Source organism: Ambystoma mexicanum, chromosome 1q (genome assembly GCF_040938575.1).
Source record: "Ambystoma mexicanum isolate Mex_15411 chromosome 1q, UKY_AmexF1_1, whole genome shotgun sequence".
In the NCBI taxonomy this organism is placed as follows: domain Eukaryota; kingdom Metazoa; phylum Chordata; class Amphibia; order Caudata; family Ambystomatidae; genus Ambystoma; species Ambystoma mexicanum.
Window position 1 is genome coordinate 449492671 of NC_090922.1, and position 18605 is coordinate 449511275.

Here is an 18605-nt window from a genome sequence, read left to right on the forward strand (position 1 = left end):
ACCTTTAAGATATGCTAGAATGGCGTATGTTACACCGGGAACAGCTAGTGTTTATTATTTACTGTTGCCCATGACCGATCTAAAAGATGCTTTTAATACAACATATATTTAAGACCTTATTAGGAAACTTAATACAAGTGTTGAATGAAACAAAATGAATATGATGTTTTAATTACAAGCAAATATTTATATATATATAACATACCTCCCTTCTTGTATACCAGGGAAAATGTCAGTTGTGTATAGTCTAGTTATACTATATTGGGCCTTACAGCAATCCTGCTCTTATTCCATGTACGACAATCATTGAGAACTACTGCGTCATGTAGGACTTTGTCTGCTCTGAATGGACCACTGAATTTGCTCTCTCCTTTAAGTACTCCTACAGGTTGTTGAATCAATACCTGATCCATTGTCCACCCTTGATAGTCTTGTTTTTATTTTTTTGTTATACACTTCCTTTGAATATTCATGTATTTGTCAAATTTTTTCTCTTAATTCATTCTCATTCCATTCAATGCCTTAATATTTCAAATGGAATTAGTCCCGTTGTGGCATGTGGTGATAACCTGTATGATAATGAAAGTTTCTCTGTCCCCTGCCCAATTTCTACCTGCTTGGGATTGACATGCAGATCCTTTGCATTAGAGTTGTATTGACCCTCTCAACTGTTCCATTCATGGAGGGATGGAATACCGAGGTTTTATGGTGTTCAACTCCGCTATTGTCTAAAATCCTTCTCATAAATCTAGAGGTGATTCAAACACCATTGTCTGTGTATTTCTTTTGGTATACCCTCTCTCTGAAAAACATCATCCTTCAATGTAATGACTGTCTTGGAATCTGCTTCTAAAAAGGAACTAACCTCGACCCATTTTGAATAAAGGTCAACCATCACGATTATGTATTTTTTGTGTCCCTCGCTGGACTGTAATGGGCTCAAAATGTCCAACGCAATATGTTCCCAAGGAATTGTAGGCAGGTCAATGGGTTTTAAGGGCTGTATATGTGATTAAGTTCATTATCTGATGAGGAACATGTGGTGCAATTCCTTACCAGCTCTTCTACCTCCGTGTCCGGCCATGGCCACCAATAGTCTGAGCGAAGAAGACCTTTTTGTTTTGGACATGCCCATGTGGCTGTCATATGCAAGTTATAAAGGTATTTTCTTATTTCACTAGGGGGATCGATCCGACCAGCTTTTAACTACGTGTGTTCCCTCTACACCCACCTCATCTCTTATCTTGTGGAATGTCCCAGGTCAGGTATCCAACCCAACCAACTGTTGAGAACAAGGTTCTTCACTTTTTCAAGTTCAGAGTCATCTTTCTGGGAATTGTCCCATTCATCTTGTGTTATGTACTCACTACAAAGCAAGAAGACATCCTCTATAGTCTCAACGTCATCATCACATGTGTAAACAATAAACCTAGAGAGATAATCGGCTATGAAATTATTCTTTCCTGAAACAATTGTGTCCATGTATGGATGTTATCCAGTTCATTATTCTTCTGGAAATCCCATCCAGGCCCTTGGCCATGACTGCTACAAGTGGCTTATCGTCCGTGATAATGTAGAATTTTCTACCCCATATTAAAGTTTTAAACTTTTTTGTCGCTCATGATGCCAATAGACTCTCCTTTCCAATGACAGAATATCTTTGCTCAGCATCTTTTAGAGCCAAAAGCTATGACCCTGTCACCTTTTCTATCTGATTGCATAAGTACTGCTCTCAGACCAGCGCTACTAGCATTGGTCATTATGAAGGTATCTTTACATGTGTCAAAAGTTGAGAGAATTGGAACATTGACATTGGCATTCTTAATATTACAAAATTCATTTTCACATTCTTTACTCCGTTCAAATGCCAGACTTTTTGTTGCACAGATTCCTAGTGTTTGAGCATTTGTCTGAGAAATTTCTCACGCATCTTGAGTAATATTCCACCACCCCTAGAATGACATGACCTCATGTTTATTTTTTGCTGGTGATAATTGTAATTTGGAAGAAACCAATCAATTTTCTGACAAGCGGCGTCCTAAGTAATCAATGTATGAAGCTCTAAAATAGTATTTGGACTTTTGTGATGTGAGACCTGCCATGTTTAGTTTATCTAACACTATCCTCAAATTTGTGTCATTGTCTTTGGTCGATGAACCCATGATCAAAATATCCTTGTTATAGAGCACCCCCGGGGATGTCACCAATAACTTATTTCACCCTTCCAAATGGTAGACCTTACACAGCGCCTTCCCTGAAGTGGTGGGCCTAAACAGTGAGCCCTGCATTTCTGCGGTCATCGTCCTAGAGTTTGGACTCATGGGTTTGTAGCTGGCTCACACCATCAGAAGTGGGGTCCCTTTCTGTTTGGAGGTTGCACAACCTTTGAAACTCACGTCAATGAACCTACATAAAATCTGCTGTTCCCTTTGAAAGAGTGGAGCTACTTTCTGTGCCTGCATACCCTGCAAGTGGTCATTTGTCTGCAACTGGGTGGGCTGCCATTGTTCTCGGATGGGAAGCAGAAGTCCTTTTATCTTAAGGTTGAGTGCAGTCTGGCGATAGTCGAAACAGCGAGATCTCTGCCAGACCGCGCTGACATTTGTCAAATAAAGAGCACGCTGCTTCCAGGACCCCCAAAACTGCAACCAACATTGAGAGTAGATGTACCCAATGGCCTAGACTTGCTTGGGGTTGTTGTTCGTTATGGTTGTAGTTTGAGTGGCTGGTGAGCATGCCTGTTTTAAATCTAATTTATCACCATTCATAAATGGTCCATAAAGGCATAAAGTCCTATCCTACAGATAAACTTGCTTAACTTCTGGTCGTGGAACTTGGGAATGGGAACCCAGAGATCCATGATTGGTAGCTGCTCCTTTCCCTACAAAGGAAGCCGATCTTCATGATATCACAAAGTGTCATTGCGATCTGCATTTACCTAGTCTATGGGAGAACCTGACTTGCTAAAAGTCCTTCAGAGTACTGTGGGAAACCTGAGGGTATTCTCACTCCTACTCCCCTTGGATCCTCTGCACAGGTGGCCAGGTAAAGGCCATCGATCTGGGAACCTGACTCTGGGGGTGGAGACGCGAGCGAGGATCACCTGGGTGGAGGGTCCCTGAGGAGTGGGAGTCGGGTACCCTTAGGCGAAACATGGTATCCCCCTTCCTCTTGTGACAGTCAACCTAACCATCACCCAATGTTTATGGGTTATTGTAGACCAGGTTTCCCTATTTTCCAACATACATCTGACAGTGCTTACATGAAGAATAGGCAACTGAGAGCAATGAAGATTACCTCTTTCCACCAATTTGGTACTGGGACGAAGAAGATGCCTATAAGGAACTGAGAGAGTCAGGCATGTCCCTCTAATCATGGTCAGGCAGGGACAATTGGGTGATCACAACTGCAACAAGCCCAGGAGCTCCAGGTGTAGAGAAAGAAAGAGAAAGGGTCCTAAAGAAGACTGTCGGACCTGAGAGCTGAGGAGCGAGAGGGTGAACTGAGAGCCGAGGAGCAGCAGGACACGCATGTGGAGAGGCAGCCGTGGTGGTCTAGGAGGAAGAACCAAGCCGCTGGCAAGAGCCTCAAAGGACTCGCAGGACCTGAGGTGGATGGGTTCCATTATTCCCCAGAGCCTGGGATCCTCCAAAGCTCGGCACAAGCAGCAGGAGCTGCTGAAGAGTGCGGGACCCGAGGACGTGGTGCGCATTTGAAAAAAAACGTCAGAGGTGCCAACGCGAAGGAGAAGCTGTGCGGCGATCGATTGAAGATCGTACTGGTGGGATTCCCTGCTTCTGGAGCAGAAGGGAAGCTGTGGGAACCATCGGATCACTTAAAGAATGTTGGTGAGTGTCAGAGGGACCCTCCATTGTCGGGAAGCTGCAAAAAGACCTCCTTTGAGTAACGGTCCATGAAATATAACAATTGAACACCAAACTATACAACGCTTTAACTTTGGGAGAAAAAACTATGTGTTGAATGCCGAACTATATGTAAACCTAATATTGAGTCAAGCAAAGTATTGAATATTGAACTTGCTCATATTTTGGCTTTGAAGCAAACAAGTTTGTAATTCAAACTGAATATCATTAAGCAAAATAAAACCACATTGAACTCTGAACTGGAATTCAACCATAATGAATCTAGGTTGTACAATGAGTTGCACTTAACATACAAGTTGAATATATTAAAAGATGAAGGAAGCCGAAACAATGAATAAGAACTGAATGATTGACAAGGGACGTGAGATAATTGGTGGCAGAACCACGGTGCAACCAAGGAGAAGCCAGAGGAATAAGAGTGCCTCCAAGAGGTCAATACAAGGAGTCAAGTGAAAGTGTCTTGGTGCACAGGAGCCAGCGCCAAGAAACCTGTTTATGGGCTAAGGAATCCTGGTTGCGTGACCTGTGATGGGTGAACCGTGCGGTCTGACAACTGCGCCCAGACCAGAAAACCCTGAATGATGAAAAGTAAAGGACACCACAAAGTAAGCCCCAACAAAACCACTGCAACACTTCAAAAAGACGGAAGCAAGTGAAGTCTTGGGGAAGGGAATCTTGAGACTTGGAGGTATTACACTTGTTTTCTTGGGAGCGAAGTCCCAAGACCCTTTTCGTTTGAATATTGCAACCTGAAGCTTGGGGAAGGGAACCCCAAGTTTTGACTTGGAATCATATCACATTGAACTGGAGAAGGTAAAACTTTGAGACTTTTTTTGAAAAAGAATTGTCATATACCTATGGAGAACTTTTATATTCTTGGAAGGGTAGCTGGAAGAAATCTGTGAGCTGGAAGCTCATAACTTTACTTTGAACACTTTCTTTTTATGTTGATATCCTTGCACATTTAATGGTATTAGGTGAGGGCAAGGATAGGTTTTGGACACAGACGGACTATTAAGTTGAACTCTTTGACACAGTCTTTGCTTAGTTTTATTCAGGTAGGGGAAATCCCATCATAGCATAGGGCAAGTTAGGCTTAATAAACATCTTTTGTTTGAATTTTAAGTCCGTTGTCTGTGTCCTTCTTCATGATGCCTTCACAGTACCCATAACGTGGTTACTTACCTGGAGTTGTGTTAAACCCTTGCTTCTGCGTTAGTGTTGGACCCATGTTACTGTTGTGCCTCGTGTTATAATTTGCCTTATAATTTCATAAGGCCTCTGATAACTTTGCATCTCCCACTGAGCCTCGGCACCATGTTTAGGTCAATTGAAAATGTATTTATTTTGAATTGTATTCATTCTTAAATGTAGTGGGCCTCCCAATTGGACTTGCAACTGTGATTGTACATGTGTGTATGGTGTTTACTTGTAGTGGTCTAGCTGTGACAGTCGGCTGCTTGGTGTGGTGGCACGAGGGGATGTGGAAACCCTCAGGCTTCAGGATGGCAACCCCAGGGGAAGCTCCTGGGAAATGCCCTGGAGCACTGTCCTGTGGGCCCACAGCAAAGCAGGGGTCAGTCACATGGGAACCACAAAACCGATAATCTCCATGGAGTTAAGGCGGGAAGCACAATCTCTACCCAAGAAGACACCTTTAGGGACCACTCTTAAGGGGAATATAGTCGCTCAGGGCTTTACCATCACCATGTAGATGTAGGACCTGGCCCCTTTAAGGGGGAGACAAATGTGCTTACAACCACTACATAGGCCTCCGTAGAACAAATGGGGCAAATAAGGGAGCCCCTTTAAGAAAACAGAGTAGCAGTGGTCCCACAAAGCTGGCAGTACCTGGATACTCTGGTGAAGGAATCACTCCTAAATCCACAAAGAGGAGCACATGAATTAGCCCGAAGACCTACCGAGCACTGCCTATACCGGCAAGGGGAATTTGGAAACTCCACGATGACTGATTCAGTTCCCTAGTTTGCGATCCAGCAGAAACTAGAGATCCACATAGGCCAGTGAACTGTAACTCCCAAGTACTTCCAATCATGTCTGCAGACCAGAGTCCCTTTTCCCCCCCAAAAGAGGGGCTGGATGGCAGGGCCAAGGCCATACATAAACCCAGTCCCCTGGTCAGTCTGTGTGGGAGCTTGGAGGAAGGAGGTTTGTGACTGGAGCAGGTACAGGTGTCAGGAACTTGTAGAGAGCAACCTAGGGAAGTAGCACGGAGGCTGGAGTAGATAACTGGGCAATAGGGGTAAGGTGGACGAACAGTAAGGTGCTAGAGGACAAGTTATTGGTAAAGTAGGTGGGAGAAAGAGCTTGATGTGACTAAGCAGGAGGTGGCTGAGTGCAAGCAGTAGGTTAAGAAAGGGGTCTCAAAGTTTGTTGAGTTTACAGTAGAGGTGGAAGAGCTTAAGGCAGAGGTAGGAATATTGTCAAGTAATGTCCACGTAGCTAGGGAGAAATCTTGCAGGTTGGTTGGAGTCAAGTAAGGTCAGGGAGGCAGCGAGAGAGTGCAGTGTGTGGTGCTCGAAGGAGTAAAGATTAGGGTAGGTATTGGGGGGTGGTACTCAAAGCCGCAAAACAGGAGCGCCAAATGGGGAGGAAGGTGGGGCTCAGATGGGCCAAGATACCGATTGGACTAAAGGGAGAAGTAGGCCTTGAATGGGCAAATGGTGTGCTTAAGGAGGTATCTGGAAGGGGCATGAATCCCAGAGCAAGAGTAGTACACAGAATGGCGAGGTAGGAGGACCTGGGATGGTTTCTAATACCAAGGAGGAAGTCCAGAAGAGAGCCCTGCTATTCAGTCTGCCCATATTCGTGTAAGCCAAAACCACCTGGAACCTAGGTTCATCCAGGACAGTCTGGCTAGACAAACTCGACCGCCCCCGCATGTACTGACTGGGACCTACAGTCTGGGGAGCTGTCCTTGATACCTGGGTGTATGCACACTTTTGCAAACCTTTCTGCAGGACTAAGGACTTTTCTCGACACAATTGGTGTATTCTACTGTCACTGCTCTATACATTTTGAATAAGATAAACCATGTCAGCCACGGTTACATGTCACGTTCATGAGCATATACACCAAGAGACTTTCACAACAATGTCATTGGCATATGATGTGATCCCATCTATAGCATGTAGCTCCTTTCTTAGGATTAGTCCCCCACCATATACCAAAATCCAGCAGCCATCTCGGGTCAGAACAATCGCAGCAAAGAATATCGTCTGATCGGGGGTGGTTTTGCCGCCACCAAAGATACTTTTTCTGAATATTCTATAAATGGCATCCATACCTTATTCAATTTCTCTCCTATTTTCTCATACTTTATGATGTGATTTTTTTTCGGCTATTGAAATGTCCCACATTTTTTTCCCCCACATCTGGATAATTGGACCTTCTGGATTTTTCCAATTGAGAGTAATAATGATCTTGGCTGTTACCAGCAGCTGGACCATTACAGTGGCGAAATGCCCATACATGGGGGAGGGGAGGGAGGACATGCCCTTCTGTGTATCTCCCAAAGGTTTATAACTTGAGGGTCCAAAGACAATTGGACACCAGTCATTTCTTTAATTTGCACCAGTACCTCCTTCCATAAATGTCGCACCTTATCACATATCCACAACAGGGCATCAGTGAGCCCAACTCAGCACATCCTCCAAGAGTTAGGAAAATATCACATTTATCTTCTGCAGCCTCAGTAGTATCACCTATTGCCGATCTTCACTACACATTCTCTATCAGTTGCATACCTCGAGGAGCCATGAGTACGAGATCAAATCTGATTCCAGGCATCAGCTTTTTCTTAATTTGTAATCATTTGTTTTTTACCTTGATACGCAGAGTATCTTCAGTTGAGAACATTTGTTTAAACTGGTTTACTGGAGCCCCACGTGTGAATCTTTGGCAAACTGAGCACCTTTATCGGGGAGAGCATTGGAGTAGAGGCTGCATACATTTTATGTGAACCCACTTACTAAGAAGCTACTCCACTTCTGTTTTGATAACCATTCACTGTTTGAATTATACAGCAGTTCAAACCAGTGGTTCCTATATTTTTCTCAGTAAAAAACTTAAATGGATACTGTGTATTGTGCCCTCTGTTCTGGTCACGTGTGACTTTATGCTTCTAGAACTAATGCATCTGCGTCTTTAAAGAAGTGCTTACTTGTGGAGACAATGTATTGCTTGGAAATCTCTTGTGAAAGTTGAATATCCAGTAAGCCTAACCCCTGATCTCCTTTGTTTAAGACTTGCTGCTTGGCCTTTTAGCCAAGTGTGTGTGGTTAGAAAAACCCTCTTACTATGAATGCCACTTATTACATTGCTATTAGAAGAAAAAAATCCCAAAAAATAAACTGTTGAGGGTATGTGGGACACTGACTGATGCAAAGCCAGGGCAAATATTTCAGCATCCTGAATTTTGCTATTCAGAATTGAATGAGAAGATAGTTATAAGAATCTATTGAGTTGAGCTGGGATTTTGCCCAAAGTGGTGTAATTCTTAAGAATATTATGCTGTGTGGGGATGGTGGCCTGGTTTTATGCACTGGAGTTCATTACTCATGAGCATTGATTTTTAGCCTTTTTTGTTGATCTAGAAATGTCTTTTTTCTAGTTGGATAAATTTCAAGAAGTGTGTCGAGCTTTGGAGGAAGAAAATCTTACATGGATGACAAGAGGACCACCAAATAAAAGGTAGGTTTAGTGCTTGGGTTTCTAGTTCTTTTCAGAATCTTTTATTTGAAGAAATATGTTGCAAGCCACTTTGCACATAATTGAGCAACTGGTCTAACAAGTAGACTATATCTTTGTGGGAAAACTTGGTAGGACCCTTTAAGTAGTACATTAATGTGCTAAGGTCCAGCCAAGGTTTCCCACAAAGATAGTCTACTTGTTAGACCAGTTGCTCAAGTGCCTTTGCCTTATGTAGCAGGGGGATGCTGATAGACTTGAAGAGAGTCTTAGGACTCCATCGTTATAAATAGGAGACTGGCAGTTGTGTGCCAACTACTAGAGACTGGGTGGTGTGAGAGTTGTCAACTGCATTATGCCAAACTAAGTGGGGAGATCCTTAAATTCAATAACCGTAGTGGTATTTTTCTTTGACCATTTACACAATTTTAATAGTTTACGAGACCGCCACGTACTCTTCGAGCATATTATGGAAACCGAGCAATGTTGTCTGTGAGCATTTCTATCACAAATACATCGTCAAATTCAGGTATTTGTGTATATTAATCAGTTTGTGGGGGGTAGTCTGTCCTATTTGTCTCAGAAGGAAACTTTTTTTGTCCCTGTAGACCTACTCTTCTCATTTCTGTTTTATTATCATTTATTTGCTTTGGTACAGGGTGGGGAGGGTCAAGCTTGGTGGCTGAAAGAGGTTAAAACATATGTGCTCCTGTTTTAGGTTGATGACCAAGCATTATCCGCTGTGGCATGTGGTAATTTCCAGTTCTTAGAATGGCAGAACAGCATTCATATTGGCATTGAAAAATTCCTTATCTACAGTCACACAAGTTGTTATGGCGGGACCAGAGAAGTGTTTTTCTCTGCCCGCAATGCTGTGTGTCTGGAAACTCATGCATTCGATTTCATTTCCTAATGTGGTGAGCCAATCATACATTAAATGCACCTCTTTCACGGGACCTTTCTGTAATTGGGTGTAGGATCGTGTAACACATGTCTGTCATACACCTTTTTTAACACTCGCTGCCTCTAAGATGTGTAGATCTGCAAAACAATGGTGCAGTCATAACCATAAGCATCCTAAATTCTGGGTAAGGTGGGTTGATCTGTGTCTTCCCGGGACCACTCCCAAAATATATATCCTTTTTTTTAATAAACTTTATTAAGTAGGTAATGAACAACGGATGCCGATGGGAAGCTTACAACATTTCACGTATGTCCAATGTTCTTTGGCTCCCTTCTTTGTATCATGTAACCATCAATGTCCATAACATTTTTACTTTAGTATCTCCCACCCTCTACCCCATTCCATCCAAGCTTCTGAGTTAAAGGTGAGGTGATCGAGGGCGTTCATTGTTGATCAGTTCTGGGTACACTTATATTAGGTCCATTGTCATTGAGTTTTGGCTGTTTTCAGATAACAGAGAATTTGCAGAGGACCATTGGTCTGCAATAGTTCTTCTCCTTATCTGCCACAAATTCATGGAATGGGAGCCAAGTTGCCAAAAACCTTTGATAAGTGCTATTAGCTAGGGCCGTCACTTTCTCCATCATCATCACTCCCCACAATCCCACCCACCACACAGACACTATGGGCCCTTGTTTGTTTCTCCAAGAGTGGGCTAAAGTGTTCCTTGCAGCAGACAGCATGTGGGTGATAAGAGTGGCACTATTTCCAGTGGCGTCATAAACCCCTTCCACCATGGCGCCCAGCAACACCACCACTGGATTTAAAGGCAGTTGAACCTTTGTTACACCTTTGATGTGGCTCAAGACTTCCTTCCAATAAACGTTTGCTGTGGGGCAGGACCACCACATATGTCCAAAGTCCAGAGTTCAGCCACAGTCACGCCAACATAGTCAAGAGTGGTCAAGATTGATGGAGTGTAGACTGTGTGGTGTCATGTACCACCTGAAGTATATCTTCAGGTCGCATATCTTCAGACCCCCGCTCCTCATGTTTGGTATAATGGGTTTCCATTTTTTTGTAGCGCCCGAATTCGGCCAATTTGTCCATACAGACAAATTCTTTTGGTCGAATTGGGCAATACCATTTTAAATTTCCAATTGAAAATTAAAACCGCTATAAAAAGTGCAAAAGCCTTCCAGTGTTATACTATGAACCATGTTGTTGCTATAGCTCGGCCTTCTGTGTGACTCTAAGTAAGATGTATGATGGGCAGGGAGTCAGACCAGGTGTGTTGAGTGCTGATGATTTGTTGGGGAGCTTTTGTCCAAAGTGGGAAAGACAAAGGTGTGTAGCTTGCCAATGAGGGAGACCCAGAGAGAATGACACTGACTGGAAAGACTGGATTTTAAATATGCTAGGGAACATTCAGTGTTGAGGTGCTTTTTCCACAGTCCTTTTGGTGAGTGATGTGAATAGTGTTAGTTAAGAATTGATTCAGTCACACTGTGTGATACTACACAGCACGTAGCTGCTTGGTATTAGGTAATCCACCTTTTGGTATAGGTCTGTACTAGACAAGTTGGTAGTGTGACTGAGCAGCCAGGCCTCTCTCAAGAAGGCTAAACGTGAGCTGTAGAGTTATACAAATGAAATCCGTAAATACAAGTAGCCAAGTAACACTTACACTCAAGGTTTCTGTTACAAATAGTAATTTATTTAATCAACATCAATTTTTAAATGAGCTTTCTTTAAAAAGGCAATTTGTGTAACAATGTAAATATACTTTAAAATTAATTTTCAGGCTCAAAACAAGTTGGTGGATAATCTTTGGATTTGCTTCTCACACAAGTCATAGACCCTGAGGTGACTTCAATCACAAGGACAGTAATGGCATTTATATATTATACTAGTTAAACTTTGCAGATTCTGAGGTTGCAGAAAGGAAATGTTAGGGAAGGACAACGCTTAAACAGGTTCTCAGTCTATGTGAGGACAACTAAATCTTCCAATGAAATCTAAATAAGCCTTTCCTCCGAGCTGTAACAGTATACACTAAGTTCTCCAGCATGGGGTCTGGCATGGATTCACATGCTCATGAATATTCCCCGTCGTCAGGCTGAGAATCCTCGGTAAAGAAAAATCAGTATCAGTTTCGTTTCTGATCTGTCTTTCATAGTAGTAACCAATCACTGATCTCTGCGTCATACTGACCACAGCCAATGACTGCCATCTCCCTAAGCCCCGCCTCTGGCAGCCATCTTCAGATTTTTACCGCACGTTCAAGTGTTGGGATCCTCGTGCTATCGCTTTAGTGCTTTTTTCACGCTTTTTCTTAGGAAAATGTTCTCTTTTTCGGTCAAAAGAGCCTCAAGCTCCACCGTTTCTTTATCCGATCAACGGGGACCCGTGTCGGATTCTTCTACGCCCCTCAAGGGTGAAGATCTCGTCGAGCCACGCTTTTGGAGGACTCCAGAAGTTTCTCAGGCCCATCTCAGCATGGCCCAGGAGAAGGGAAGCTCGACGCCCGGAAAGCTGTTCAGGGTCTGCCCTGGATGCCAGCTTCAAAATGTCTTTGAGGATGAACACTCCCTTTGCCTCTACTGCCTGCATGAGGACAAGACGCATGTGGAGAAGGACTGTGCGTTTTGCGGCAATATGTCGGAGCGGACCATGAAGGACCGCCATCTGCGTCTCGCCAACTGGCTGGAAGGGAAGAGCCCGTCAGGTGAGAAAAAGAAGAAGTCCGAGCGGTCTTCTAAGACCTTTGAGGGCGCCCCGGCGACGGGGGCCCAACAGAAGGCCAAGCACCGCGAGTCCGCTGGCACCGTGAGCGCCGAACGGTCGGGCTCTACGGGCGCCAGGCAGGGCACATCCTCCCCGGCGCCCTCAACCACGAGCCAACGCTCTTGCTCGGGTAAGAGGAAGGCCGAGCACCCGGCGATGCTCCTGGAGAGACCCAGGTCGAGCTCGAAGGCCCCATCGGAGGGGGAGCGAGGCGGTGACCCTCCCCCCAAGGAGAAGGCGGTGAGCGCACCTAAGGTGGTGAAAGCCTTGATCCACCCGGCCAAGGCCTCTATCGAGACAGTCGCGGCAGCCCTGGCTCAGCCTGTGGAGGCTACACCAGTGGTGGTGACCTCGGGGCCCAGAGTCTCCCTGCCACCGCGGAGGGAGTCCTCTTTCATGCCCATCGACAGGACCCCCGTGAAACCTCCGACGGAGAAGAAAAAGGGGGGGGCAGGAGGTCGTCGTGGATTCGTCCTCAACCTCTGAGGAGGAGCTGATCGAAGTCTTAAGCCACGGCGTTGGCATGGAAGAAGACCAGCCCGTCGGGAGGGACCCCGACGTCGGAGACGACAATAACGTCGAGGGTGCCGACGGGGCTCCTGACCGCCCGTCGGAATCCCCTCAACCAGTGCCACAAGTCAACTCGGCGGCCATTTTGTTGGCTATACAGTCCTTATGCTCGGAGAAATGGACGAGGTTGCCGTTACCACCAACGGAGGAACCGCTCCCGACGGGGGACCCGGAGCCAGGCCCTTCTGGGAGCCCTCCTCCTAAGAGAAGGAGGATTCATCCTCCACCTCCTTTTCAACTATCGCGCCCTGCTCAGCCCTTCCCCCCCGTCCACGACCCGTGGGGATGATACGGGGACTGACACGGCCGCGACGGGTACAGACGACGAGGTTTACGACGAGGATCTCCCATCGTCACCTCCTCCCTGGGCTACCCCGCCCGACGAGATTGGATCGTTTCATGCCATGATCGCCAGGGCATCCAAGCTTTTCCAGCTCTGCCCGAAAGAGAAGAAGAAGGAAGGTTTCCTTTATCAACAGCGCGTGACCAAGAGGAAGACGGTCCTCGCTGTACCTCTACTGGACGATATCTGGGATGAGGGTCACGGCCTCCTCAAGAACCCATCCACAACGCCTGCGAGAAGGGATCGGTACGAGAAGAAGTACCGGGTCCCGGACGCGGCCCCCTTGTGCCTTCGGGCACAGCCGACCCCGGACTCGGTCGTCTCCGCGGCGGCCAGGAAGAAAGTGGGGGGGGGGGCCTCGGCCTCTACGTCAACCTCCCCGCCGGACGGCGAGGGAAAGAAATTGGACACGATGGGACGCAGAGTCATCTCATTGGCAGCGACGACGATTAAGGCTGCCAACGCCTTGGCTATCATAGCCCGCTACGACAGGGAGTTGTGGTACAAAATCGCACCCCTGCTGGTCTTCTTACCAGACGACAAGAGGGCGGAGGCCCTAGGGATCTTGCAGGAAGGAGAAGTGGCGTCAGACCACGCCATTACGATAGCGACGGACATCGCTGACACTGGATTTTGCCAGTTGGGCAACGGCGTGTGCCTTAGACGGCGTGGATGGCTCAAGGCAACTGACTTGCGGCAGGACGTGCAGACCAGAGTCTTGGACGTGCCGTTCGACGGGAGCAACCTGTTTGGGAAAACAGTGGACGATTCCCTACAAGCCATCAAGACGGACACAGAGACGGCCCGGTCTCTTGGTGTTCTCCAGCAACGACGGCCACCCTTTCGGAGCGGCGGAGGCAAGCAGGGTGCCTCCAAAGGTTCCGGCGGCGGATTTTCCACCTATCGTCAAGCGGCCCGTTCGTCGTCACAGGAAGCCTACAGGGGACGAGGCAAGTCGGGCGGACCCCGCCGTCGTCGCCAAGCAAGACAAGGCGCAAAGCCTCGTCGAAGCAGGACTGAACCGGCCGTGGGGTCGGGCCCCCACCGAAGCACCCCGGTGGGAAGCCAGCTGGCGAGCTTCGTCAGCGTGTGGGAGTCCATCTCCACCGACCGTTGGGTGCTGGACGCCCTGGCCCAGGGTCACGCGCTCGAGTTTCTAAAGAAGTGCCCGGGCGTCCCCCCCGTGGCCAGGAAGGAACATCAAGTCCCTCAACTTCTCTTGGAGGTAAAGGCGATGCTCAAGAAAGGCGCCATCGAGCTCGTCCCAAAGAGGCTTCGGGGCTCCGGAGTTTACTCAAGATACTTCCTCGTGAAGAAGAAGACGGGAGGATGGCGTCCCATCCTGGACCTACGACGACTGAACAAATTCATCAAGGCACAGAAGTTCCGGATGGTCACCCTCCAGCACGTCCTGGGTCAGCTGGAGGAGGGCGATTTCCTGTCGTCGTTGGATTTGGAGGATGCTTACTTCATATCCCCATCCTAAAGGGACACCGAAAGTTTCTCAGATTCGTGGTCCAAGGGCGTCACTACCAGTTCAGAGCCCTTCCCTTCGGATTGAGGTCGGCACCCAGGGTGTTCATCAAGTGCCTCGCACCGGTGGCGGCGCGGCTGCGCCTGGAGGGGATCCACGTCTACCCCTACCTGGATGACTGGCTCATCCGAGCAAAGACAAGGGAACTCGCCGTGGAGCACACGGCGAGGACCGTCCAACTACTCACGGACCTGGGATTCTCCATAAACTACGCCAAGTCCCACCTGGTGCCCGCGCAGGATGCGCTGTTTCTGGGAGCGAAACTCGACACAGTGGCGCTTCTGGCCTCTCCGTCGGAGGAAAGGACGAGGGCCATCTTGGGCAAGGTGCAGCGGATGCTGGTTGCGGACGCGGCCAGGGTGAGGTCCATCAAGTCCCTCCTCGGAATGATGTCTTCTTGTATTTATCTCATCCGCCTGTGCAGGCTTCGGATGCGCCCGTTACAGGAGTTCCTGGACGCGCGCTGGATTCAGACGACGGGCAGCTTCGAGGACAGGATCACACTCGACGAGAGCTTCCGACGAGCGATCCGGTGGTGGGGCACCCGCGCACATCTGACAGCGGGCATGGACTTCCAGACCCCGGGCCACCAGAAGACAGTGACCACTGATGCCTCCCTGGAAGGGTGGGGAGCGCACACCGAAAATCTGCGCGCAAGAGGCCTTTGGCTCCCGACGGAGAAGTCCCTCCATATCAACGTCCTGGAGCTCCGGGCAGTGTTTTGGGCCCTCAGGTCCTTTCTTCCATCCCTCAAGGGCAAGGTGGTGAGGATCTTCACCGACAACACCACCACCATGTTCTACATCAGGAAGCAGAGCGGTACCAGATCCCCAGCCCTGTCCAAGGAGGCGCAGGATCTGTGGCATTGGGCCGTCGCCCAAGGGATGTTTCTGGTACCGTTTCATCTGGCAGGAATAAAAAAACACCATCGCCGACTCGCTCAGCAGAGAGCTGCGCTCGTGCCACGAGTGGGAGCTATGACAGGATCTAGTGGACCGCCTCTTCCGACGGTGGGGCACTCCCCAGATCGTTCTGTTCGCGACGGCGACGAACTCCAAGTGCCGGAGGTTCGCCAGCAGGTTTCCCCAGCCGAGGAGCATGGGCGATGCTTTCTCGTTCCCCTGGGAGGGCCTGTTTCTTTACGCGTTCCCTCCATTGCAGTTGCTGATCCGGCTCATGAACCAGCTCAAGAGGTCATGGTGCAGGATGATCCTCGTCGCACCTGCGTGGCCGAGGCAGATATGGTTCCCGGAACTTCTGGACTTGTCAGCGTCCCCGTCAATCAAGCTGCCAGTGGACGCGGACCTTCTCCCCAGGGAAGGAGGCGCCATCCTCCATCACGACCCGAAGTCGCTGAACTTGCAGGCCTGGCTCCTGCAGCATTAGAGTTTGGAGGCTACGACATACCGGCCGACTGCAGAGAGGTTCTTGCAAAGGCCAGGGCGTCCTCAACTCTTAAATGCTACGGACACAAACGGAAGAGGTTCTCTGTCTGGTGCCATGCACAGAAGATTAACCTTCTACGGATTACGGCTCCTCAAGTACTGCCGTACTTACTGACACTGGCCAAGGCTGGACTGGCGCACGCTTCCAACAAGATTCATCTTGCTGCGATCTCCCGATACACCAGAACCACGGGACGGACGTCTTTGTGTTCTCATCGTCTGGTGAAAGAATTCATGAAGGGACTGTTCGAGGGGATTGGGTCCTCCGACGTATTCCATATCTATGACATGTAATCACCACAGCTGTGCTGCTTCGGAAACTTTTTTCGGCGTCTGCGTCCTGCGTCGATGACGTCGATGCGCCGTCGTCGAGGGCCTCCTCCGACGTCCGACGTCATCCGATGTGATAAGTAGGACGCACGACGCCCGTAGCCTCAGTTCCGTTTTTTCCGCGAACGTGTTGCTTCATGATTCTCGGTTCACGCCTCGACTCTTTGGAGTTCTGTTCTTCTCGGTTCTTCGAACCTGTTGGTTTTGTGCAAATCCTTCGTGTGACGATCTCTTCTACTTCGTCTTCGACCCCGCGTCCGGGTTTCAAGAAGTGCGGGGAGTGTGGGTCCAAGATGTCGGTGACGGACTCGCACGACGCCTGCCTCTGGTGCCTCGGGGAGGCCCACGACACGGATGACTGTATCGACTGCCAGTCGCTCACGTCCAAAGCCTTACGTGAACGTAAGAAGAAGTTGTCGGTAGGTCGGGTGTCCAAGCCCAGGAAGTCGAAGTCTGCGGGGCTTTCGACGGATGATTCGAGGGGTGACTCTCCGCGTCATCGTCGGAAGTCTCGTGGGTCTCCTTCTAGGAGTCGGTCTCGCCACTCCTCAGCCTCTTCGAGGCGTTCTCGGAAGCGCCGACACCGGTCGTCTTCCAGGTCCTCCTCGGATGACTCTGCCCGGCACGTCGCTTACCCCACCAGCCGTGCGACGCCGGAGGAATGGGCTTCCTTCGGGAAGAAAATGCTGGCGATTCTTGAGTCGCAGGGTACTAAGCCGTCCGCGCCCCCGAGTGGGGTCGGTCGTGAGAGGTCGAGAGACACCGCTCGCATGAGTGGTCGGCACGAGTCACGGGAGAGGTCCCGTTCGGACAAGGAGACTCCTTCTCGCCGTACCCGTTTCAGGTCCAGGTCCTCGACGCGTTCAAGACCGTGTGCACCTGTGAGGTCTTCGAGGAAGACATCGACGTCTGAGGCGTCGAGGGCGTCGACAGGCTTTCTCGAGGCTCGGGTCGTCGAGGGACACGCTCGGGGCTCCGGCCTCGAGGGCTGTGTCGACACCGCCGATGCTGGAGGCGCTGCGTCTGACGTCGACGCCGATTTCCTCGGCGCCGATCCTCTCGGCGCCGATGCCGGTTCTCTCGAAGCCGATTCGCTCGACGCCTTTCGTGTCGGAGGTACCCCGTGGCACGGGTGAACCCCCTAGGAAGGCTCTGGTTAAGAGCAAGCACTCTCGGGTGCCTTCTTTTCGCCACCTGGACTATATTTCAGAGGCGGATGAGGATTCTGATGGCCTGGTTCCTAGTCAGGTTCCAGATGAAATTGTCTCGGGCCATAGTCAGTTTGACGATTTGAGACAGTCACTGCATGATGCCAGTGGACTGGACACCTCTCCGGAGGTGGAGTTTTGTAGGCCTGAGCCTGGCTCTCATGCCGATTCCTCGTACCAGCGCCTTATGGCTAGGGTTTCTGAGTACTTGGGATGGTCTGCTCCCCCAGGGGAGTTTGTGCAGGATGATCTGACGGACATCCTTGATGTTGGTCCCCCAACTGACCCGGTACTGCCGTTCCATATGGCTTTACAGAGAAGGGTGGCGGCTCCCGGCGGTGGGCAGATCCTTGTCGCGAAAATACCGTCCAGCCAGTAGCGACCCCTGCTACTTGACCAGGCACCCCACTCCGGAGAGATTGGTGGTGCAGGCGGCCACGGCCCCGGCAAAGCAGGCGTCGTACCCTACCATCCCTCCTGATAGGGACGACAAACGTTTTGATGGCTGGGTGAAGAAAGTGTTTTCTTCTGGTGGTATGGCGCTTCAGGCGGCCAACTCCATTTGTGCCTTGTCTCGTTTCACACACTCTCTGTGGAACTGTGTTGCGTTAGCGGCTGAACATATTCCCGAAGGGGACGAACGGGATGGTTTCCTTGCTATGGTCCAGGATGGTAAGGATGCCATGTGTGAGTCCGTTCAGTCGGGTTTGGATTTAGCTGAATGCGTCAGTAGGTCCATGGCGGCGAGCACCGTGATACGCAGGTTTGCGTGGTTGCGGAAGTCAGGGTTTGCTCCTGATGTGCAGTCCCGGCTCCTCAACATGCCCTTTGACGGTGAACACCTTTTTGGCAGCAAGGATGACGAGAGCCTTGAGAGGTTGCAGACCTCA

General features: G+C 49.0%; 1 protein-coding gene across 1 annotated transcript in view; it reads left to right on the top strand.

The window, feature by feature from the left end:
• The window catches only part of OGFOD1 (2-oxoglutarate and iron dependent oxygenase domain containing 1), a 574156-nt gene that overhangs the window by 415180 nt on the left and 140371 nt on the right, over positions 1-18605 (top strand). The window contains exon 9 of the mRNA XM_069640278.1: positions 8518-8597. Within this exon, the coding sequence (XP_069496379.1) occupies positions 8518-8597 (80 nt within the window). The remainder of the gene's footprint in view (positions 1-8517; positions 8598-18605) is intronic.